General features: G+C 46.9%; 3 protein-coding genes across 8 annotated transcripts; 2 read left to right on the forward strand and 1 right to left on the reverse strand.

Moving 5' to 3' along the window:
* Nucleotides 1-1047: 1047 nt before the first annotated feature.
* LOC135587748 (protein MOTHER of FT and TFL1 homolog 1-like) lies at nt 1048-2231 on the reverse strand. Of its 2 annotated transcripts, XM_065079484.1 has the most exons (4): nt 1952-2228; nt 1817-1878; nt 1707-1747; nt 1048-1444 (listed from the first exon to the last, which is right to left on the reverse strand). In XM_065079484.1, exons 1-4 carry the CDS (start codon nt 2144-2146, stop codon nt 1224-1226), a joined length of 519 nt encoding a protein of 172 aa, XP_064935556.1. In that variant the 5' UTR covers nt 2147-2228; the 3' UTR covers nt 1048-1223. The 2 variants fall into 2 exon arrangements, with proteins under 2 accessions (XP_064935556.1, XP_064935557.1); XM_065079485.1 differs by lacking the exon at nt 1707-1747 and having other exon boundaries at nt 1952-2231.
* Nucleotides 2232-4655: 2424 nt separating this feature from the next.
* On the forward strand, nt 4656-5849 carry LOC103978276 (uncharacterized). The gene has a single exon (XM_065194208.1). It carries the CDS (start codon nt 4656-4658, stop codon nt 5847-5849), a length of 1194 nt encoding a protein of 397 aa, XP_065050280.1.
* Nucleotides 5850-12493: 6644 nt separating this feature from the next.
* On the forward strand, nt 12494-21584 carry LOC135585504 (piriformospora indica-insensitive protein 2-like). Of its 5 annotated transcripts, none has more exons than XM_065079489.1 (10): nt 12494-13175; nt 14022-14089; nt 14677-14775; nt 15768-15981; nt 16408-16953; nt 17108-17487; nt 17583-17952; nt 18090-18217; nt 19185-19392; nt 20145-21584. In XM_065079489.1, the coding sequence occupies exons 9-10, from the start codon at nt 19189-19191 to the stop codon at nt 21381-21383; spliced, it is 1443 nt and encodes a 480-aa protein (XP_064935561.1). In that variant the 5' UTR covers nt 12494-13175; nt 14022-14089; nt 14677-14775; nt 15768-15981; nt 16408-16953; nt 17108-17487; nt 17583-17952; nt 18090-18217; nt 19185-19188; the 3' UTR covers nt 21384-21584. The 5 variants fall into 5 exon arrangements, with proteins under 5 accessions (XP_064935561.1, XP_064935559.1, XP_064935558.1 ...); XM_065079487.1 differs by having other exon boundaries at nt 12494-12831; nt 12998-13175; nt 18090-19392; XM_065079486.1 differs by having other exon boundaries at nt 17039-17487; nt 18090-19392.
* Nucleotides 21585-24128: the final 2544 nt, after the last annotated feature.

Here is a 24128-nt window from a genome sequence, read left to right on the forward strand (position 1 = left end):
GAATTTTGAAGGATCTCCCATGCTTGCTTGGAGTTGGTGGCAATGGCGATCTTCTTTATTGCATTTTCATCAAGCCCTTGACAGATGAGAAGAGAGCTTTCCTGCTCTCTTTCTCAGATCCCTCAAATAAATCCTTTTGGCTCACTATGAGTGTAATTTTGTATTGGATTCATTATATCCATTTTCTATTCTCTCTTGTGTTATCCAAGCAACGTCTAGATGCTCTAATTTTTATAGTTGTTGGTGAGACGAGGATAGAGAATGACATATTGGTTGTCATCTTGAATAACTTGATTTTGGTACTAGTTTATTAAAAAGAGTAAAGTTGTTGAAAAAGAATGATTGAGAAAGAAGATTAAAGTCTAATATTCAAATGTTCGAGTTTATATTTCATCTCATCTATTTACAAGAGATGAGTATATAGAGACATATTTATAAGAGGATTAAAAAAAATAATTTTTTAAATGATATCTTTTCTCTTCACGAAATATCTTGATAATTTACTAAACATATCAACTTTTGAGAAATTACAGTATCTTCCACAAAAACTTTGTCTTCTTTCAAAATATTCAAAATATTTTTTTTATTTTTTAAAAATATATTTATTTTTAAAAATATCAAAATCTTCATTGATCAAGATGATCATGCAAGACCATACTAATTCAACTTAATTTCAGCAAACCGATCATCATGTGAGCTGCTTACTTCTTTTGGTCAAATAGTGTCTGTGCACCTGTTACTCAGCTGTGTGAATTCACATCTTCTCTAAACAAGCATGATGAAGAGTGGCCAACAAAGCATCGGATGAGTTGTGAAGAAATGAATGATCCATGAGAACTGGACGAAAGCATAGGATACCAGCATGCTGATGAACTCCAGAAGTTGCTGCTGACTTGTCATCTGTGGAGCGAAGAAAGACAACACGCACACCATTTTCATCAAAAGATCTATCTTCCGTCAACGCTGATGCGGAGCCCCCCCCCCCCCCGGGATGACTCCACTCCCTTCTCATCTTCTTTTACAACGTTATCTTAAGCGATACAAGCATATAGAACTGCAGAAGTCTGCCAGGTAGCCATGAAATTAACGCACTAACAACCATAGTCAATAAGTCAACAATATCCATCCCCGAAACCCCACCGCCAACAAAGTCACCTATTCATTGTCCATGGAGAAGAAGAGAAAAGATCAGAAAACCAAAGCTCAAAACATCGTCTCCCTCCTCAGCGGCGTCGGTTCACTGGCTCCTTCTGCGAGTTGAAGAAGACGGTGGCGACGGGGAAGCTGAGGTCGTGCTGGGCAGCGAACCATCGCGTGTTGAAGTTGGCGCGCGTGGCCGGCGACGCCACCCCCGGCAGCCGCGACTTCTGCCGGAACAGAACCAGCACGTACCTGTGGATTCCCACACGCGGCGCAGGTCCCATGTACGGCACCGCCTCCTCCCCTGCCCACCGGAGAAACACACGTGTACGTAGTACGTCAAGCAGCTGTAGCGTGCTCTTGTCACTGGCTGCCGCCAAGTGAAGTGCGCCATGTGTTATCTTGTGGATTACTCTCTTTGTAGATAAGAGGTTAATATTATATGATGCAAGTCTATCTGAGATTGCGTGTTATCTGTCAGTCTCTTAGTCTTGTTGGGTGCTTGACTCCTACTTCTATTCTTCCTGATTGCTTACAGCTCTAATTGAGACTACAAATGCACTTACCTTGAGAAGGATCTGTTCCACCAGGCATATTAATCACCATCCTGAAACCAATAAGCTTATATGAAGAACCCAAAGGCAAAGATATGTGTGACACCATTTGTGTTGCTTACCAGTGGAGCCACTCCCTCATCGTGGGATCACTAGGACTAGGTGCATCAGGGTCAGTCATCACCTACACACAAGAAAACTTCTCTTAGGGTTTCAATTAACGCTCTAACACCAAAACAGTAAGCAAACTCACAGACCAAAGTGTAGAGATCAGACTGCTGGCCTGAGATATAGACAGACGGTGGGTTGGCAGCCATGGATGGCTTGATGTCGCAGCCGTTGTTCACATGCTTCGATCCAAAACTCACCGTCATGTTTATGGTGGGCACGAAGAGGTCCACCACATCTCCTATCACTCTCCCTACCACAAGAGGATCCACATAGCCAGCCATGCCGAGCTGGCTACTGGCTTCTAATAGGTTGTGTAGACGAAGTGAAACAAGAGAGACGGAGAAGAGGGATGATGTATATCTCGGAGGTTGAGGGTTGCTTTATAGCAAGAAGAGGACAGTTTGGCGTTGGACAAGGTGCGTGGAGGAGCGCCACCTGGAGGACAACGTAGGAGATGAAGAGCTGTCGACGGCACAAGTGGGTCGTCGAGATTTGCAGAGAGAGAACGATGGATGCGAAGCGAAATCTGCAATGTTGTTCGGCGAGATGCACGCCAAGTGTAGATGTCACGTATGATGGTGAAGTCGTACTGACCATTTTCCGCCACCACAGACAAAAGTAGCTTTCTGTCTTCATCAACGATTTCATGCCAGGGGGGCCGTCCGAGACAGGGAAATGCAAATTCTAATTTAATCGTTGTGAATAATTGGTTCCAATTTTGATTACAGAAAAAGGGTTGTGCATCGTCAGAGTCGGTAGGACAATCCGTCGATGATATTAAACTCCATATGGCACTCAAAATGACAAAAACTGCAGCCACTCACGTCAGCGGGATCAGAACAGAAAATATTTTTTTAATTTTTTTTTTAATATTTTATGTTATTATTATTATTATTTTGATAAAGGACTCGGGAAGGATTAATTCTTTCATTGCAATCTAATTCTATTATAGAGATCAGAGTTCAGTACAAATCAGATCAGTGTTCCTTGTGCAGGTCAAGCTCACAATTATCATATGATATTGAAAGAAGACTCTAGAGATTTGACTCTCTTGATGGGAGCACTATTAAGTATGGTTCAAGAGATTATTTTCTATTGGGATACTAACAAATACTCTTAGCCCAGCATCCATCGAAAATGAGGAGACTCTAGAGGTTTGACTCTTTTGATGGGGGCACTAATTGACGAGGGTAATAATTACGATAAGACTTGTGTGACACCCCCTGATGCCCCGCGCCCCTGTTAGGCTAACACCGCGTGACTGACACAGGTCGTAACGCCAACCGAGGCCCATTAACGACCGCTCAGGTTCGACTCCGCACGCTACGTCAATAGCGATGTCAGACGTCATCAGAAGGTACGATCCTACCCCTTGCGGGCAGGCACATCAGGTAACACCGAACTCCCCTATAAATACTATTGCATTCTAAACGGAAAAGGGGGAGGACACCAACATAGATAACAACCCCCCTACGATTATTCACTGACTTGATCGTTGGAGGGGTCGGGTCGAGCTCTCCCGTCCCGACCTGTGTGTAGGGACGAAGGCGAGGCGCTTCTCTCCGGGCGCGTTGGCAAGGAACCCCCTCCCGAAGGAATCGGCGACCCGTCATCCGGACCCAAACCAAGCCACGTCGGCCCCGAGGCCACGGCTAAAAAGTTGTTTACACCAACATAATGGCGCTAGAGGAAGAGCCGATGTCAAGGGATCGCCAGGCCGACTCGGCCGAAACCGCAGTCGAGGGGGCGCATCCGGTTGGGGTTCCAGGGGAACATCCCCCGCGGACAGGTCTCCGTAGCAAACACCCTACCGTAACTTCAGAGCGCTATTGGCAAATCTTCAACGACCAGGGCTTGTTACCGCCTGACGCCCCCTCCACCGAACCATCGCCCGTCTCGTCCGAAGCCTTTCTCGACCTCACCCATCAGGTCCAAGTTCTAACTGGTATGATACAGTCCATTATTCCACTCGTTTCCGGAACGCTGCACCCTCCGGCCGCCGAACAGGTGCGACAGTAGGAGCTGCCTTCTCAGGCTCAGGCGCAGCCCCTGGAGCTTCCCACTTCGCCTCGGGTCCCGTCGTCCCCGCTCACGGATCGAGTCACGACGGACCGGAGGGGCCACACCCAACCCGAGGCCTTTCCTTCAGCCTCGACGGGCTCCCTGCGAGCCCAGTTGCTCCTCGTCAGTCAACGGCTTGACGAGGTACAGAAAGAGGTCCGCAGGTCGAGAGGAGAGCTCGGGGAGGACATACATCAGGGATCCCCATTCGTCCCCGAAATACGGGATCAGACGGTCCCACAGAACTTTCGTCTCCCCTCTCTCGACACGTACGACGGCTACACCGACCCAACGGACCACGTAGCAGCCTTCTGCACCCAAATGGCACTGTATGGAACTTCTGACGCTCTGATGTGCAGGGCGTTCCCCACAACACTAAGGGGACTAGCCCGCACGTGGTACGGCGGCCTGAGGACCGGGACCGTCGCCTCATTCGACCAGCTCGCTAGAGACTTCGAGCTCAACTTCCTAGCCAGCGCACGACCGAAACCGTCCGTTGCCTTGCTTCTCGGACTACACCAGAGGGAGGACGAGTCCCTCTCCCACTTTGTGAACCATTTTGCCATGCAGATCTGGGGATTATCCGACGCTCACCCCTCTTTGTTGATGCAGGCATTCATGACAAGACTACGACCTTCCCGATTCTTCTGGTCCCTCGTTGAGAGACCCCCCTCCGCGGTACCAGAGATGCTTTAGCTGGCGAACCAGTTCATCGCAGCTGAGGCTTGGATGGCCGGAAAGCAGGAAAAGCACACGAGGGTTAGACCGGAGCCGGCTCGTGGGCAACAGCCTGCCGCGACTAGGCGCAGGCTGGACCAATCCGACCTACCCACTCCAAGGCCTCCTCTGCCCCCCCTAGACGCATCTCGAATGGAGATATTTCTCCAGATAAAGGAGAGAGGGTTACTCAGGGCTCCCGTTCCGATGAAAAACCCGCGAGAGCTCGCAGACCAGTCCAAGCATTGCCGCTTTCATAGGCAAAACGGGCACGACACCGAAGACTGCCACGAACTGAAACGGCAGATCGAGGAGCTCGTCCGCGGGGGACACCTCAGTCGGTACATCCGACATAACGGGGAGCCCTCGCCTCTCCCGGAGGGCCTCGTGGAGCACCACATCGATGTCATCACTGGAGGACCGGCGGTTGGGGGAACCAGTATGTCGAGGAGAAAGGCATACGCCCGTTCCGCTAGGATCGATGCTCCCCAACGTGGTCCCGACCCCAAGGTCGCATTCCCTCCCGAGGACGTCAAGCCACCAGAGCACGATGATGCGCTTGTGATAATGGCTCGAATTGCTAACGCCCAGGTGAGGAGAATCATGATCGACACCGAGAGCTCAGCCGACATGCTCTATCTGGACACCTTCCAGAAGTTGGGGCTAACCAAAGAATCCCTAAAGCCTATCTGCTCGGCGCTCACGGGATTCACCGACGATTCTGTCTCGCCATTGGGGACTATTACCTTGCCCCTCACCTTGGGAGCGCCGCCCCAAACAAAGATGGTGATGTCCACCTTCTTGGTGGTAGATCTTTCTGCTGCCTACAACGCCATCCTCGACCGTCCCACCCTCAACAAAATCAGAGCTGTAGTCTCCACCTATCATCAAACGGTGAAGTTTCCTACCCCCGCCGGGATAGGCGAAGTTTGGGGAAGCCCCCGAGAGTCTAGACGATGCTACTTAACGGCGGTCTCGCTGCACAAAAAGGCGAGGACCAACCAGCCTCTTGAAGACCCGAGAGAAGAGAAGCGGCCGACACCACACCCGGAGCCGATGGCGCCCACTTGCGACGTACCATTGATGGAGGATCGCCCGGATCGGACGATCCAGGTCGGGTCGGAACTCCCGGGCAAGAGCAAGAGTAGCTCGTCGGTTTCTTACAAGAGAACGCCGATGTCTTCGCCTGGTCGCCATCCGACATGACCGGCGTCGACCTTGAGACCGCCTAGCATCACCTGAATATATCACCTGACGCCCGGCCGGTAAAACAGAAACCACGACGATAAGCCCCCGATAGGCAGCTCGCCGTCCGTGAAGAGGTGGAGCGTCTGTTAGCGGCTAGCTTCATCGAGGAAATCAAGTACCCGCGATGGCTATCTAATGTAGTGCTGGTGAAAAAATCTAATGGGAACTGGAGGATGTGCGTTGACTATACGAGTCTCAATCGGGCATGCCCGAAAGACTGCTATCCCCTCCCAAGAATCGATCAGCTGGTCGACGCGACAGTCGGGCATGCCTGCCTGTTGTTCATGGACGCCTTCTCCGGCTACAACCAGATCAGAATGGCGCCTGAAGACCAAGAACACATGGCTTTCATCACCGATCTGGGGGTGTATTTCTACAAAGTCATGTCGTTTGGGCTCAAGAACGCAGGCGCCACCTACTAGAGGGCCGTGAACAAGATGTTCGCCGCTCAAATTGGGCGGAACGTCGAAGTCTATGTCGACGACATGATCGTCAAAAGTCGCATGGCGGCAGACCACCTGACCGACTTGGCCGAAACATTCTCCACACTCCGGAAGTATGGCCTGCGGCTAAACCCGGCAAAGTGCGCTTTCGGTGTCAGTTCGGGAAGGTTCCTCGGATTCATCGTGCATGAAAGAGGAATCAACGTGACTCTGGAAAAGGTTCAGGCGGTCATCAATATGCAGGCCCCTCGAACAGTCAAGGATCTACAATAACTAAACGGATGGCTTGCTGCCTTATCCCGGTTTCTGTCTCGGTCCGGTGATCGTTGCCTCCCCTTCTTCCGGGCATTAAAAAACCCCAAGGACTTCCGGTGGACGGTGCAGTGTGAAGAGGCTTTTGGACAAGTCAAGCGACACCTGGTCAACCTTCCCCGCCTTGCTTCGGCCATTCTCGGGGAAAAGCTCAGCGTTTACTTGGCCGCCTCCTAGCACACGGTCAGCTCCGTCCTAACCAAAGAAGTTTCCGAGGAACAACTACCGGTCTACTACATCAGCCATGTCCTGAACGGACCCGAGGAGCGGTATCCGCCACTCGAAAAGCTCGCTTTGGCGCTCATGCTGGCATCCCGGAAACTACGCCCTTACTTCCAGGCTTACACGATTGAAGTAATCACTGACCAGCCGCTCCGGCAGGTTTTGTCTAAGTTTGATGTCGCAGGTCGGCTCCTCAAGTGGTCGGTAGAACTCGGGGAGTTCGACATACATTACGTTCCGAGGACTGCCATCAAGACCCAGTCCATAGCTGACTTCATCGCGGAACTAGCCGAAGGCGGGAATGGAAGCCCCGAGCAGACAGAGGAGGCATGGGACTTGCACGTGGATGGCTCGGCTACCTCCAGCAGCGCCGGCGTGGGGTTGGTACTCTTAGCTCCCGACGGACGCTCGTTCGAACGCTCCCTCCGCTTCGGGTTCCGGGCCACCAACAATGAAGCCGAATACGAGGCGCTCCTGGCAGGACTCAAGCTGGCCCTTGAAATGCAGGTGGACGTTATCCACGTCTTCACTAACTCGCAGCTCGTCGCCGAGCAACTTAGCGGTGGGTTAGCCGAAGTCACTAACCGATCTATTCTAAATGGACTCAAGAGGAGAGTGTTAGCGGCCCAGTCAGCTTGGGTGGACGAGCTCCCCAGTATTCTGTGGTCCTTGCGGACCACCCCCAAGACCGCGACCGGAGAATCCCCCTATAGCCTCTCATTTGGGACCAAGGCTGTCTTGCCTCCCGAGATAGTTTTCCCCACCCTGAGGACGACAAGCTATGACGAACGAGTTTCGACCCAGGGACTGCGAGCCGATCTCGATCTGCTCGAGGAGCGGCGCGCTAATGCGCACTTGAAAGATCTCTCCTATAAAAGGGCCGTCGCTAGAATTTATAACCGCAAGGTGCAGCCTCGGCCAATTAAGTTGGATGACTTGGTCTTACGCAGGGCCGAGGTTAGCGACCCGACCCGAGCACGTGGGAAGTTAGCTCCCAATTGGGAAGGCCCTTATCGGGTGATCGAAGTCATTAGGGTTGGAGCATACCAACTCACGATGATGCAAGGCCACGCTTTGCTAAAGACTTGGAACTCACAAAACCTCAAAAGGTTTTTTCCGTAATATGATGAGTTAGGACGTAACAAAAGCAGGAGTTACATTAACAAAAGCTAGTACAAACACAACATGTTAGGCAAACCACAAGACAAACGAGCACGATGAGAATGAAAACAGTCATATCATTTTCAGGGAGCGCATTACATTTCACACCCAAACAACAAAAAGGGGGGAAAGGAAAAAACATATACAGACGAGTCTACATTTATTCCTCTGGAGCATCGGGGCTGTCGTCAAAAGGGACTTCATCCGGCATGTCGACGCCCATGTCCTCGAGGAAGGAGTCGAAAGGATCCTCCACGACCTCCAGGTCGGGGTGGTGTGCCTTAAAGCGGGCGAGGGCAATCCGGTACCCATACTCGTATGAAACCCGCCCGGTCCGAACAAGGCCAAGCTGAAAGCCCGAGGATGCTTTGTAGTCCTCGATCAATTTCTTGCCCTTCTCTGGCCTCTAGCGAATCTCGACGGCTAGGGCCTCGGTAGCCCCCCGCGCTTCAGCATGCGACTCCTCCAACCGACGGATCAGCTCGACCGACTCCCCCCTTGCCGAACGAGCCTCGGCCATCGACGCCTTCAGATGCATCTGAAGCTCCTTATTCTTCTCCTCGGACGCCTTAAGCTCGGACCAGAGGTGCGTCGCCTCTACGTCCAAATCCGAGGTGCGTTGCTCGGCTGCCGCAACCACCTCAGGAGCCGCCCCGGCTCGGACCTCCACCTGCTTCCGGAGGTCGGCATTGCGATCACTCAAGAGGTCGATGACTCGCCCCGCGTCACGAACGCGGTCCATCTGCGCCGCGGCATAGTGAGTGCCCTACAGACAAATGGGTTAAAACAAGAGCTATCCAAACACATGCAACCGAACCAGCGGAACGACGCTCACCCATAGCAGCGACTTAGCAGACCTGACAAGAAGAACCTCCGAGGGCAAAGTATACAGATCCCGAGCTATGTCGGGATGAAGCCCTCCGTGGACAAACTCGGCCGCGGAATCCCCGTCAGCCCACACCCGGCTACCCCGGGAAAGGCCTCCCCAATGGGCCGTCAGCGGGTCGGAGGGCTCGCCCGGAGAAAGATCACCCATCGCACGTGCCTGGTAGGGCTCGTCCTCCCCCCGGGCTTGGAGGCGGCAAAGCTCGCGGATGGAGGGCTCTCGAGGGGCCTTCCCCACCACATCCCTACTTGTGTCGGCTTCGCCCCGCCCGAGGCTTTTCCTGGCGCGTCCGGCCGGTATAACAACAGCCCTCGCCGGCTGAGCCGCTGACTCCCCAGAGGCTTTTGCCGAGGAGGTCTTCGCCTTCTTCCGAAGGCAACTAGCCTCAACGTCCACTAGGGCCTCCCTCGAGCCAGCCCTCACCTTGGCCGGCGAACACGTGGACGGGGCCGTCGAGGTCTTCCCCCCACGAAGGTCTCGGAGAACAACCATCTCTGTGCGAAAACACCAACATTGGCCAACTGGCAAATTGATCCCTAAAGTAAACCCTAAAGCTACCCCTTAGGGCATACCTCAAGGCATCGGGCTAAGACCCGCCTCGACCAACCATTGCTCGGACATATTCCGGATGGCTCTTGAGGCTAGGAGGATTTCTTTAAGCCTCCGGAGCTCTCGGCGCTCCCCATCATCCAGACCCGGGGCGGTGTTGTCTATCACGCGCGCCGCCCATCGAAGCCCGAACCCCTAGTCCTCCGAGCGGCTGACGAAAAAGAAACACCCCTTCCATCCCTTATTACTGGAAGGAGCCCCACTCACTCGGAAGCCCGCCCGGGCGGACAGATAGTAGCCCCCATACCCTTTGGAAAGCCGGAAACAAGAAAGGAAGAGGGATTGGGTCGGGGTGATGTTAGCATAGTAACACTCCCCCAGGAACGCCACCAGATAGCGCCAAGAGTTTGGCGCCATCTGAGACGGGGAGATACGCCACCATGAGATACATGAAGTTATGATGGGGTGCAAGGGGAGGCGTAACCCGGCCTCAAAAGCATCAAGGGTAAGGGCGAAACCCCTGGGAATCGGATCGTACGCCCGTTGGCCGAGCTCGGGAGCATGGAGGGCGAACTCCTCCGGGATGCCATAGAGGTCCCGGAGACGACTGAGCGACGACTCGCTCACAGTGGAGTCGAGGTCGTGCGGCCACATCAGGGCCTCAAGGGCCCGGGTCGCCTTCTCGTCAGAAGACGAGTTGGGGTTCGACACAACCGCCGTTTGCTTGTCTTTAGCCAAGGAAGAGGGTGAAGAGGTAGGGGAAGAAGACACCATCCTTACCGACCTTTTGGAAAAGAAGAAGAGCGATCGGCGCAAATGAAAACGGTGGAGTACGAAGCGGCAGAATAGAAACAAGGAGACATTCGAGGGGCTAGCCGCACACTATTTATAGACAAAATCCCGCCAAAAACAGCGACCCTTTCTCTTCTCAGGCACGTCGCATCGGGTTGACACAAACATCATTCCGTCATAAATATAGCTTGACAGAGCGACCGACAGGCGCATTACACGTGGCACCAACGAGCTTGAGTCGCCGGTCTTCTCGAAAACTGGCGATTCACGAAAAGGTTCGACCCCTGGACTTCCGAACAGACCGAAGGGTACTCGGCCACCCGCACCTCCCGCAACACAGCGTAACAGATCCAATCGAAGTAGCTCCTCGGCAGTAGCCGCTTGTGTCGTGCTCTTCGGCCTCGTGTCGCCCGGAACCACGCCTGCGCGGCCTGTTTGCCCGAGTTCAGCTCCTCGACAGCAGCCACCTGTGTCGTGCTCTTCGGCCTCATGACGCCCGAAACCATGCCCGCACGGCCTGTTCGCCCGAGTTCAGCTCCTCGGCAGCAGCCACCTGTGTCGTGCTCTTCGGCCTCATGACGCCCGAAACCACGCCCGCACGGCCTGTTCGCCCGAGTTCAGCTCCTCGACAGCAGCCACCTGTGTCGTACTCTTCGGCCTCATGACGCCCGAAACCACGCCTGCACGACCTGTTCGCCCGAATTCAGCTCCTCGGCAGCAGCCACCTGTGTCGTGCTCTTCGGCCTCATGACGCCCGAAACCACGCCCGCACGGCCCGTTCGCCCGAGTTCAGCACCTCGACAGCAACCACCTGTGTCGTGCTCTTCGGCCTCATGACGCTCGAAACCACGCTTGCATGGCCTGTTCGCCCGAGTTCAGCTCCTCGGCAGCAGCCACCTGTGTCGTGCTCTTCGGCCTCATGACGCCCGAAACCACGCCCGCACGGCCTGCTCACTCGAGTTCAGCTCCTCGGCAGCGGCCACCTGTGTCGTGCTCTTCGGCCTCATGATGCCCGAAACCACGCCCGCACGGCCCGTTCGCCCGAGTTCAGCTCCTCGGCAGCAGCTGAAACCGCGCCCACACAACCTACTCGCCCGAGGGGGCTACCGCCCTTACGACCGAACCCAATCTGACTTGCGAGTCGTTCTTCGAGGTTCCTCGGCCATTCACTACCCAGCACCGTAACGGCTCACCCGACCTTCCTCGATTGCCAAGCACCACGAGTTTCACGCCCAGGGCGGCGTACCGGCCTTCGGCCGACGAAGAAAGTTCTTTAAAGCTGAAGCCATGCCTCAGACTTTACGGCAACTGACGCATAGCTTCCTTTGGGGGGGGAGTATGATGAGGGTAATAATTATGATAAGACTTGCGTGACACCCGCTGACGCCTCGTGCCCCTATTAGGCTGACACCGCGTGACTGACACGGGTCGTAACGCCAACCGAGGCCCATTAACGACCGCTCAGGTTCGACTCCGCACGCTACGCCAATAGCAATGTCAAACGTCATCAGAAGGTACGATCCTACCCTCTGCGGGCAGGCACATCAGGTAACACCGAACTCCCCTATAAATACCCTTGCATTCTAAACAGAAAAGGGGGAGGACACCAACATAGATAACAACCCCCCTACGATTATTCACTGACTTGATCGTCGGAGGGGTCGGGTCGAGCTCTCCCATCCCGACCTGTGTGCAGGGACGAAGGCAAGGCGCTTCTCTCCGGGCGCGTTGGCAAGGAACCCCCTCCCGAAGGAATCGGCGACCCATCATCCGGACCCGAACCAAGTCGCGTCGACCCCCGGGGCCACGGCTAAAAAGTTGTTTACACCAACACTAATAAGCACCACTCAAGAGATAACTCTCCTACCGGGACGCACTAATAAGTACTCTTAGCCCAATATCAATTAGTAAGTGTCAAAATTATTTTTTAAATTTTATCTAAAAAAATATAATGATATGGATTCACCCAAAAATGAACAATTCTCAAGCTTCCAACCAACAAAGAAACAATGATTTATCAAAAACTAAATCAAATTACGTCACAATATTGATTTGATCTTTGAGATAATTTTTGATATTTGGTATATTTAAACATTTAGAACAAACGAAATAATTGTAATACTAATTCTAAGATAATGTAGATGAGAAATTAAAAAAAAAAAAGAAAAAAATTGACTTGAATCAGGTAAATCAATTCTAGGACTTTAATTAAAGCATACAACATTTGTAATAATTGTCTTAATTGATGGCTTTCGGCTGCGAGGGTTGCGGGCAGCGCCACCTTGAGCTCTGTTTTCAGTACTTTGGGGGAGAGAGAGAAAGAGATAGAGAGAGAGAGAGAGAGGAGGAAGACGAGGTGTTGCGGTGTTAGATTAAGGAGTGGTGCAACCCCTTCCTCCAGTACCTTCTCGGCCTCGATCGCATCTCGCCGCCTTCCGAAACCCGAAATTTTTGGTTTGAGAGAGCACATCGAGGGGGATCGTTTGATGATCAGGGGCAGCTACGTAGTGCGCGGCAATCCTCGTCGATTCCATTTCCACCGCTTCCTGCTACGATCTCATCCTCAATTTTGGATGTTACTCCCCAACTTATGGCTCGGAATTTCTCTATTGTCTTCTGTTCCCGCGGCTCCTTGTCACTCTTTGGCGTTTTCTTCCTATTCCTCGGATTGTTCAGATTTGGATTAGGGTTTCTGGCTCTCGATTCGGAATCAGGAGGCCCTGATAGGGGTTGCGCTGCAGGTGAATTGATGAAGAAGCGGTTTCTTGATGTTCACCCCGTAGAAGAAAGGGTGGTCGTTCTCGCTGAGGATGCGTTGAGGGTTTGCAAAACTACGGCACGCCGGTGCGATGGCCTCCCTGAAGGTGAAGGAAAAGAGCATGGTAGAGGCGCCGCCACCACCTCAGGCTTGGTTTCGAGGTGAATGGCGGGAAAACCTTTAATTTCTTTCTTTACTTTAATTGACAACAAAATTTCAATTCCTTTAACCATTAAATTTAGATTATAGTTTATTTATAATTCAAATTATTGATTATTAACTTTTTATTTTTAAAATTTTATCCATAATGGAAACATATTCTATAATTAGAAATTCTAATAGAATATTTCATATTTATAATAATGATGATTCTCCGTATCAATGTATTGATTGGTTGCTGATACGATATATACCAAACCATACCAATGTGTCGATGCATGGTATGATGGAGCATACTGATAAACCGATATGTGTCGTCCCTACTGATCCCCTGTTAGACCGATACATACTGTCTATATAGAGCGGTATGACGAACCTTGATAATAATAATGTTATAATCATAATATTTTATATAAAAATTAATATTTTTCTTAAATTTAAAATAGTATTGCAGCGAGGAGGTGGAGGCTTGGTGGCGGTTCATGGATGCAGCATTGCTTGATGAATCTGTGTTGCAAGTGAAGGACAGGGATGCTCTTGTATAGAGGATTGTGAAGCTTGAGAAAGAGGCTACCGTTTTCCTCTTTTTTTGGCATAAGCTGAGTTCAAGGTTATACGAGAGTGCTATAATTGCCCTTAATATAGTGGTCCTGAAATGGTTATGCATTCTTTTATAGAGAGAAAGTAATGCAAGAGAATCTTCTGGTTGACAGTCACTGTTATGGGCCAGAGACAATGGCAAAAATGTTGATAAATTGAAGGCACTATTTTTCTGTTACTCTTATACTTTTCTTACAGAACTTTCAAGTTGGTTTGTCTGTACCATAATTATGATCTTTATGCTGCAGATTCGTTTGGCTTTATCCAATGAGCTTGTACAAGAGATTGTTTTGTGTTCAACAGCAACAACAAAACTGTAAGTCTCACTAACATTTGGGGTCGGCTATATGGATCTTTGCCGTCATTGAGATCTGTAATTGTTTGGTATTCAAATTGACAATATTATAGCTGATGTATCATCCTAATCTACTGTCAGATATATATGTTTGAGTGCTAACCTGTATAAGTCCTAAGGGTTCCTGCTCCAGGAACTCTGTGATCAAAAGCTTAAGATTGAAGTCCATCTTTTCTTGAAATACAACACCAGAAAAAGATAGTTCAAGTGAAGGACTGCTTAGTTTCTCATAAATCTTCTCCTAGGCAGCCTCTAGTGTTATCCTGAACAAACGGACACCACTCAGACTATAATGTAATAGTGAATCTGCATAACTGTTTCTCATGTTTTAGGGGTGGGATCCTCAAACTTTGTGGTTTTCTTTTCCTTTTATCTTGATGCCTTCAGTGTGAACAAAACAAAAAATTAAGCATATTTAGAGTCTGTTAAAATTGGTTCTTGGAATGGAGTGTGCTTGTAAATTGACAACAAATACAAGAAATATATTGTCAATTTGGTCTTGCTAGCTTTTATTTCTATTGATACTATATGATTCTTGTTGTTAATAGGTCTTCTATTGGTCGAGAAAAAGGAGACAGTTGCTATGTGTGAAGAAGTCAGACAAGTTTTGGCAGAGGTAAATGCTTCATCAGAGAAGTTGTTTGAAGGTAACTTTCCATGAAAGTGATAACCCAACCATCTTTCTGGATATTGGCTTGGGCTTATGGAAGCATCCTTTTATGCCCTGTTTAGCACCATGGATCACTTCCTTCTGAATTAGGTTATTGGTGCTCGTGCATAATGTTTTACCTAGAATAGATCCAATGACTTTGATTTGCTCGTTCAAAGTACTTATAAGTTGTCATAAAGGAACATATCATGACCCACTCTGCTTTTTTGAAATTAGACTCTGGAGTAGGTGCTTTTATTTGCTAAGAGATGAAGAGAAATATTAATCATGACTTCAATGCTTCTGTTTGAACAGTTGTATTATGCTAAAGAAGTCAGATCCTTATTTTGATGAAAATTAAATGATTATGGTCTGATACTTTTTAATTCTCTTTTAGGTTTTTTGTTTCTGGAATGCAATAACTGGCAAGCTTTCTTGTGAAATTGTTGGGTGAATTCATGCCATTGTATAACATGTCCAACTATTGATGAATCAGGAAAGTTTTGAACTATGTTGAAGGAAATGAACATATTAAAAGCCTCTTACACATTATTTTTGTTGAGTATTTTACTGTCTACTTTTTTTGCTATCGATTGACTAACTTGTCCTGATCTCTAGAAGCTGGGGGTCGATTTGGGTGGTTTGGATTCTGGTAAAAGATTAACATGACATGTCCTGGTTTCTTAGTAGTTTTGTAACCTGAACCTATTTGACTTGTAATAAGATATCTTCATCTGAGCTGCTGAAGTCAAGATTCGGGGATATGGTTGGTCTGGTCTATAGATATGAGATATTGATGGTGCCTTGATGCAGAATTTAATGGTTGACTAACATATGGGTTTGAGAAAGGGGGACAAAGAGGAGTGGGTTGAGATCTTGTCAGTGGGATTAACATAACAAGTCTCTGCTTTTAGTATTATCATCAATATTAACCATGTAATTTTTTTTAAAAGCAAGAGGTCAATAACTTCTTTCCTCTTTGTCTCTCAGTGATGCTGCCTACTCAGTGTTCGGTCAGACTAAAGGACTTAGAATAGGAGGCTATCAACAACCTGCTGGAGGTGAATTACTGATGGAAGACGGTGACGGAGAAGGGACTTGTAAATTGGACTGAGATGTTGAACCTGCATCAAGTTATGTCATGTGGAAAACAGCTGCAGAAAATGTCATGGAAGTTTATGAGATATTCCAGAAACTTGTTCAGGTAAGTTCAATCTTATGCAGTTGATCAACCAGGGGAATAATTCATACCTCAGGAAAATTCAAATCATATTATTCTTTTCTCTATCAGTAGTGTCTGGAAGATTTAAGTCATATTGTTTCCACTCCCATTGTTGGCTCCATTTTGAAAATAAAATTCACTCCTTTACATTGTCAGTTCTTAATTAATTCACTGGGTTTGCTGGATCAGTTGGAACACTGACTATTTCAGTGGGGTCATCTTGGTCCATAAATGCTTGAATGAAAACATTATTACCTTGCAGAATATGCTCGATACATCTTGATTTATGAATTCCCTCAGATACTATGCTCTACCATTTACAACCAAATAGACTGTGCCTACTTGAAATATTATTACCTTGTGTGATTGAGATGTCTTATTAGTTAAAGCAATGGTGTTCCTTGACAGTATTAGGTGGAGGAGGTCCATGCTCCTGCGGAGAGCAACAATAATGATATTTCTGGGAAGTTGGTCGGTTCAATGAGCACAGTGGAGAAGATGGGTTTGTGGTAGATGAGGCAGCTGTAGCAGAAATAGAAGCTGCGGCTCCTGATGTTGGATGGAGTGAAGACGATGACGATGATGAAGAAGACTATAGTGACCACAATGTTTTGGACGTTCTTCTCAACATGATAATAGAGCTGCTCCTATGTCCACATTGTTAATAGAGCTCTCTTTTAGTTTTCATGGGATGGGTATCAGTCATGTAGGTAATGCTCTTTATCGACTAGTTCTTTTGTGAATGCATGAGAGTGACGTATCCATGCTTCCACCTTGAGAACATGGTTCTTTCTACTCTAAAGCCAAGGGAATGCTTCATTTGGTTCTTGTCACTGTTATACATCTAATGTATAGTTGACATTATGTTCGGAAAATCTTTGGAAGCTCGTCTTGGATTTGGTTGCATCTGAAGTCATACATGCTTACGTACCCCGAAGTTCTTCTAAAGAACAGGTTGGAGACTTCCATTACTTGTCTTTAATAGCTTAACATCATCATTATTTGGTTGTTCTAATCCATCTTATGTTAAGAGAAGCAGGGTTGAATTGGCTATGCTTTTTCCGTGTCTTCATTGATTACCGGCGTTTAATGCAAGGACCTGCTGCAGAACAAAACCACCGCATAGAGCAGAGGAGCTGCCAACATATAAAAGCCGGCATGGATGGGGACTGGTCGTGAAGAAGAGGCGTGGAGTGGGTTCGTCTTGGCTTCTTTCTCTAGGGCGCGGTTGGAAAGGGGGGAGGGGGGGAAGGTGGGGTGGTCCAGAGGACCAGATCTCAATGCGTCACTAATGACTCCGGCCGGGATACTGCATCTTCCAAGTGCTACTGGTGGGTGGCCCTCCATCTCTGTCATCTTCCTCAAGCTCACACATGCAGCGTCACAGCAAGGCATGAGTTGTGTTCTCCGAGATGGAATTAGCTGTCTTCTCCCTTACTGCAGCAGTACTTCTTGTTCGCTATCTTAAACCTCATCTTCTGACTACCGGTTAGTTGTCTCATTCCCTGTCTGTAAACTTGTCTTACTGCCAATAGAGCGACATTTCATATCCAACAACTGAAAGTTTTGTTGTGATGATGCAGTTTTAGTTCCTGCTTGATGAAGCCAAGCCCCAAGTCCAAGGTCAGTTCAGCCATTGTCAGCCACGTAGCCTGGGTGGCCAAGCTTCAGAACAAGAGGGTATGTTCGCTGTCACTCGATGCTGCCATGAGGCAGGAGCATGTTGAAATAACATTCTAAATATGGGATCTCACCGGATGTCAAGTATAAAGATCGAGTAGTGCAGATGAAGTGTTGACTTGGGATTCGACCAGTGAAATGCCCGGTAGACTAGGATTAGGCGGCAGCAGGAAGTACTCCTACCTCTGTAAGACAAAGGCGTGGCCTTTCTAGGCCTGGAAACATAGCTTTATTGTAGCTTCTCATTACACCTCTTCAACGCCGTGCCTGCCCGTAAGTAATAACCATTTCTCTCGATAACTCTCTGAGAACAGAAGAAGCTTTAAACATTAGGACACAATGGACAATAAATGCTGCCATATTATTTGCTGTCTTATTCATCTTGTTTAAGTTCTTCCTTTCTTTTCCAGCTAGTTCGGTGGAGCTTCTCCCTCTCTCTGTTTCTCAGCTGCAGTGAAACTTGTCAAGGTCGCAGCAGAGCAACATTCTTGTAGGATATCCATTCCAATCATTAACGTTACCCTGTCCACGTGAGCTGGTAAGACTGAATAATGAACCAATATTATGTGCAGAATTCAGCATTTTGTTAGATTTAGTTCTTCTACGTACTTATTTTTGGAGCACAGTAGGGAAGAAACAAGGATAATGAAGAGATGAGGAGAGGAGGGCCAAATGGATGATGGGCTTCCTCTGCATGTAATTTCATGCAGGCACATGCATCGAGGATGGTCCCCATCCAAGACACAAAAGCCTGTGCCTAATCCTCTCCGTTTCCTTCCCCCCACATGCCCGCCCTCCGTATCCTCCTCCAACTTGAATGCAATAGTTAAAAAGTAGAACACGAAAGAGGGCTGTAAAACACAACCCAAGTACACTTATTACAGGCGGTCTTGCACATCCGTTCTTTCCCATTGTTGTCATTGCCATCATTACCCACCCTCGACATCCTCCAGCAATAAATGTCAACGTTAGATCTTCCTGCTCTTCGTCAGTCCTCCCCACAGTGAACCTTCTCTAACCTGTGATCCTGAACAGTTTGAGGACCTACCCACTCTACTTATTGCCATGCTCTGGTTGATCTCCTTTGGATTTGGTTTTGGGGGTCGCATCGGTTCTAGGAAGGTTGTCAGCATTAGTTCCCTTCTTTCTTTGGTAGCTGAATCAAAGTCTGAGAAAAGAAGCCACCCTTGGATCCTTTTCCTTTAGTCATACATATATTTCTTTTGTTTAGCTCACTTTTTTGGATTTTGTGGTAGTTAAAGCCTTGCATCCCACTTCCATATCTCCTGCTCTTTGTTCCTTTTCTTGATAGCCCGAGTGCTGCTTTCTCTGGGAACATTTGGTGTTGCTTCTGGCAATGCGAAGTTATTGGGTCCACGACATGAGAAGCTCTGCTCCTTCTCGACCCGTCAGATCTCAAATGGATAGTCTTTCGGCGTCTGTCTTTTGATTTGTGAGGCCGTGTTTCGTTTTCCTGTAGAGCCTTTGAATTTTTTGATGTCCAGATTAATGATGAGGGAGATCACTTCTGCGTGGGCTTTTCTCCTACTACCACTACTCATCTTTCATGCATCATCCGAACCAGAAAGCTCCACTGCTCGAATGGAGAAGGCAGAGCAACAAGCCCTGTATTTGGTGATCCAAGACTTGGTCGGCAACTGGTGGAATGGCACAGCACTTTATCCAGACCCTTGCGGCTGGACTCCGATTCAGGTTCATCTTTCTACACTAGAGATAAAACCAGTTCATATTTGAATTGCACACATCAATTCATCGCTTTGGGTTTCTTCATTCCTAATCATCAGAACGAGGCTGACTCGAAATCTTGTTTAAGACAGGAGTAGATTTAATTAGGTTTCTGTGACAACGACAGATCCAGCACTCCTTGTTTTCTTGTTTTGTCTTTCTGTATCTCATATATATATATATATATATATATATATATATATATATATATATATAATGCAGGAAATTGTTACTTAAAACATTTCTTTTGCTGGACAACCCATAAAATTGATCAGGTTTGAGATTTTAATTAGTTTGATAGTAAGAAAGAATTAACCATCTCCACTCAAAGATGTTGGTGTTTTTTCTTTGATGCTTCTATCTCTCGTCAACCACAAGCTCATACTGTGGAGCAGAAACAATCCTTGAGAAGAACATTGGATAAGATGCTCCAAGGAATCTTGGACTGTTACATTCATGTCATAGATTATGTAGACATCTTACTTGATTCAGATAACGAGACGGATGAGCATACCCATTATCCAGTTAAGTTTGTGAGCATAACTTCTGTTGTTTAGACAGCTGAAGAGTATTGATTGATGCCTTATGCATTACTGAGTTCTAAAATTGACTGATGCAGGTCAGATTTTTTTTCTTCTTGGATTTATCAGAATGATTTTTCTAAAGATTGATCTTTTTTGGACTTGATTCATTCCTATCTGTCAAATTCTTGAGTGCAGGGTGTATCATGCGATCTTTTTGATGGTTTATGGTACGTCACAGCACTAAGTATCGGACCCGTCCTCGAGAATTCCCTCCAATGCGCGGAGGAAGCGAAGCTGAGTCCACTGCTTTTCCAGCTCGAGCATCTCAGAAGCCTCTCCTTCTTCAACTGTTTCTCCTCTCATCGACCCACTGCCGTTCCATCAAGCAGCAAGTGGGAGAAGCTAGCTGGAAGCTTTCAAACCCTGGAGTTCCGCTCGAATCGAGGCCTCGTCGGAGAAATCCCAGCCAACCTTGGCCACCTCAGTAACCTACAGTCCCTTGTGCTGGTCGACAACTCTTTGGCTGGAGAGCTGCCAGTGGAGCTTGGCAACTTAGTCCACCTGAAGCGGCTCATGCTCTCCGGGAATAAGTTCTCTGGCCAATTCCCAGCTTCTCTTTGCCACAACCTGACCGAGCTTTTGATCCTCGACGTCAGCAGCAACTCCCTGTCCGGTTCCCTTCCTCCCTCTCTCTGCAGTCTCAGTTCACTCTTAAAGCTTGATCTCAGCAACAACCAGTTCCATGGAAGCCTTCCACCAGAGCTCGCAAGTCTCACCCACCTCACTCTGCTGGACCTCAGGAGCAACAACTTCTCCGGTGCTTGGTTTAGATCTCTTGCTGGCATGGCGTCGCTTCAGGATTTGCTTCTGTCCTACAACCCATGGGGTGGGAGTCTCGTGGAGCTGGAGTGGGAGGCGCTGAGGAATCTCACGACGTTGGACCTCTCACATATGGGCTTAACCGGGACGATTCCGGAAGCAATTGCGAGCTTGAAGAGATTGAGATACCTGGCGCTGGATAACAACCACCTCTCCGGCAGCGTCTCCTCTGGATTTGCAGCTTTGCCTTCTCTTACTGCTCTCTATCTCAGCGGTAACAACCTGACAGGGAAACTCGAGTTCTCCCAAGAGTTCTATCAGAGGATGGGGAAGAGGTTTGCTTGTTGGAACAACCCAAACCTCTGTTACGACGCTGCTGTGTCCATGGCCACGGGAGACGTCCTTTATGGTGTGGCGCAGTGCAAGCAAGATAAGGAGGCGGCTTCTTCTAACTACGAGGCCGATCCCTTCGCAAGGGTAGACAGGAGGAATCCAGATCACAGTTCTGGTTTGGTGGCCTCCTTTTGGTTTCCTGCTGCTTCGACCGGTGGATTTTGGTGGGGAATTGCTGTTGAGGAGGTAGTCAGCATGGTTCTTTTCGCCATGATCATGTAAGATGGATTCCCAAACCTGCATAAATAGTTCGATACAACATCTTCTCTTTCTGTTCTGCGACTGCTTAATGTATTTTGGTAGAATGTTAGGTTATAGTTGGCAAACTATTACCGAAATGTATGGACGCTCAGCTCACCGAGCACTAGTCGGATGGCAGTTACCCAAAATAAAATTTCCGGCCTCGAATGGTTCTTATACGTACTCACATGCTGTGTGTGGATTCCATATCTGGATGTTTACGTACATGCGCCAAAAGGGCCCAAGGCCAAGCCCAAAAAAAGCATGACGTTGGGACCCGTCCGATCCAATAAAGTGTAAGTACGAACACTCGAACGTGGTCGCACCGCGCACCAGTCGGACGGTGAAGTGTCCCCAAAAAAATTCTTGTTGGTCTTAATTCGTCAAGTTTGCTGCAGATTCTATGTCTGCGTGGAGGCTTCGTGGTAAGCTGACTGCCCGCTTTTAGGGTAACCCTTCGAAGGAGAATGACCACTCATTGATGGGGTTACAACTGTTAGATTGGGCCAAGTCTTGCCAGCATAAATCTACTGGATTGAAGAATTCTAGAGTCCAATCCGAACCTAAACCATAAAGCATTGGTACAAACACTCACGGTGAAGCTATTGCGAACATATAGGATGACAAACAAGGCTTGAAAAGTTTTTTGGGTCTAAAATAGTTCGAATTTGCTACTCTTATACTCACTTCAACGAGCAAGACGGAGATGAGTGCTAGCTTCCTAATTGTCAATGTCTTGCCCTAAAGCTTACATGTCTGCTTAAAGTTCACCCATGGAATGATAAAAAGTACCCTAAAAAAAAGGTAAAGTGAAATGGGGACTAAATCTATTCAACTTTCCATCTTCTTATTCTTAACTTTTAAGTCGGTAATAATAAAAAGCTTAGACCATCAAAGTTATATTTTATATTTAGTATTTATTTATATAATCTTTTTTTATTACGAAGAAAAGAGAGAAGTGAATTCCTATCAAAAACCTCTCTTTTTGGACTGTTGTTCATAGATATCCCTTTTTCATATTTTGTAAACATATTTTTTATTTATCATAATATCTAAAATGACACTTGACAAAACAGTTGGAGTAGTACCTATTCATTCTTTGGATCGTCCATAGGGTGAATCGATCTAATCCCTCATATATGATATTTATATTATCAATCATGGTATTTTTGGAACCTCCATCGAAACATTGTAAATCTCTTCAAAAATATTATAACTAGTGTAAATTGACTCAAAACCTAATAGAAATTAACTCATCTAAAAAAATAGAGTTTCAAATAGTATCCTTACATTTCAAATAGGTTTGGAATAATACTAACTAAATATGGAGACTTATATTTTAATTATAATATTTTTTAATAGACGTCGATATTTTTGATAAAATATTATAAATCTATTCCAAAATACTATAATAACGAATTGTACCGATTCATCATATGGATCGACACCAACTCCAGTTATCTTTAAGAAATTATAATTAATAAAGGATAACTTTGAAAAATATGTGAAAAAGAAAGAGAGAATCCTAAAAAAAAAATTTCTCCAAATTTTGCTCAAAAAAATATTCTGTTATTGCCCCACGAGCAGCTTTCTATCGTGATGTCGTTTCCATTTAGTATATATCCAATCAGCCCGGCGGCTATCGGAAGTAGGCTTTGAGGTTGTAGCAGCATTGGGCCAGCTTCCCCCAATAGCATGAAGCGTAGATTGCTATTTTTGAACGGTCGAATTTGGATGAGATGGTCTACTTCCTTTCTGCCCACTTCAACGGCAAAGATAAAAATATGCGGCAGTACTTTCGCCGATCAATCACTTCTCCCCTATCAACAACTCAAAATCACTTGACGATGATGTAAACTGACACGTTAATCAATGTCATTTTTGGTACTCCATTGATTTGATTTTGTCACACTCCACATTTATAAAAAAAAATATAAATTATTATTTTATTATTTATAATTAAAAAAAAATATTTTTGTCATACATCTTCGAATTGAATTCTCTGTTTTTAGAATAATAAATATTTTTAACTATTAAAAAGAATCATATCTTCTTGAGAGCATCATAAGTGGTATAAAATCTCTTCTACACCCTCCATTCTATTATAAATTAATAAATTATTTTAAAAATAAATAAAAATAAGTCAATAGACACACATATTGGTTGAAACCTTCCAAGAAAATTATAAAAAATATTTTCAATATTATGAAACATGTTCAAATATTAATCATTGAATATCAAATATATTAATTTATTATAAAACTTATGTATTGAATCAATAATGATAACTCTTTTATAGTAAACAAAATCATACAACACATCTTAATGACATACAAAATAAGTTAGGTACAAATGCATATATCACACCCAATGATGTGTTGAATCTTGGATTTTGATGATAAAATTAATTGATGAAATTATGATCTAATCAGTATTTGAGTGACGTTGGACTAACTTCGATCATGAAAAGGAAAATCAATTGAAATAGGAGAATCAGACGGTGGGCCAAAATAGATCATGTCAGAAGATTGGACGTTAGGCCGAAGGATTGTTCGACGTGTTGGAAGATAGAATTCGTGCCATGAGTTCGGGCATCGAGCTAGAAGGAAAGGGCATTGCACCAAGAAGATTGAATGTTGTGAGAGATCAACATGCTGATGGAATAGGTAATATACCGAAGGAGAGGACGATGCACCGAAGGATTGGACGAAACGTCGGATGAACCAA

This window comes from Musa acuminata, chromosome BXJ1-8 (genome assembly GCF_036884655.1).
Source record: "Musa acuminata AAA Group cultivar baxijiao chromosome BXJ1-8, Cavendish_Baxijiao_AAA, whole genome shotgun sequence".
Classification (NCBI taxonomy): Eukaryota; Viridiplantae; Streptophyta; class Magnoliopsida; order Zingiberales; family Musaceae; genus Musa; species Musa acuminata.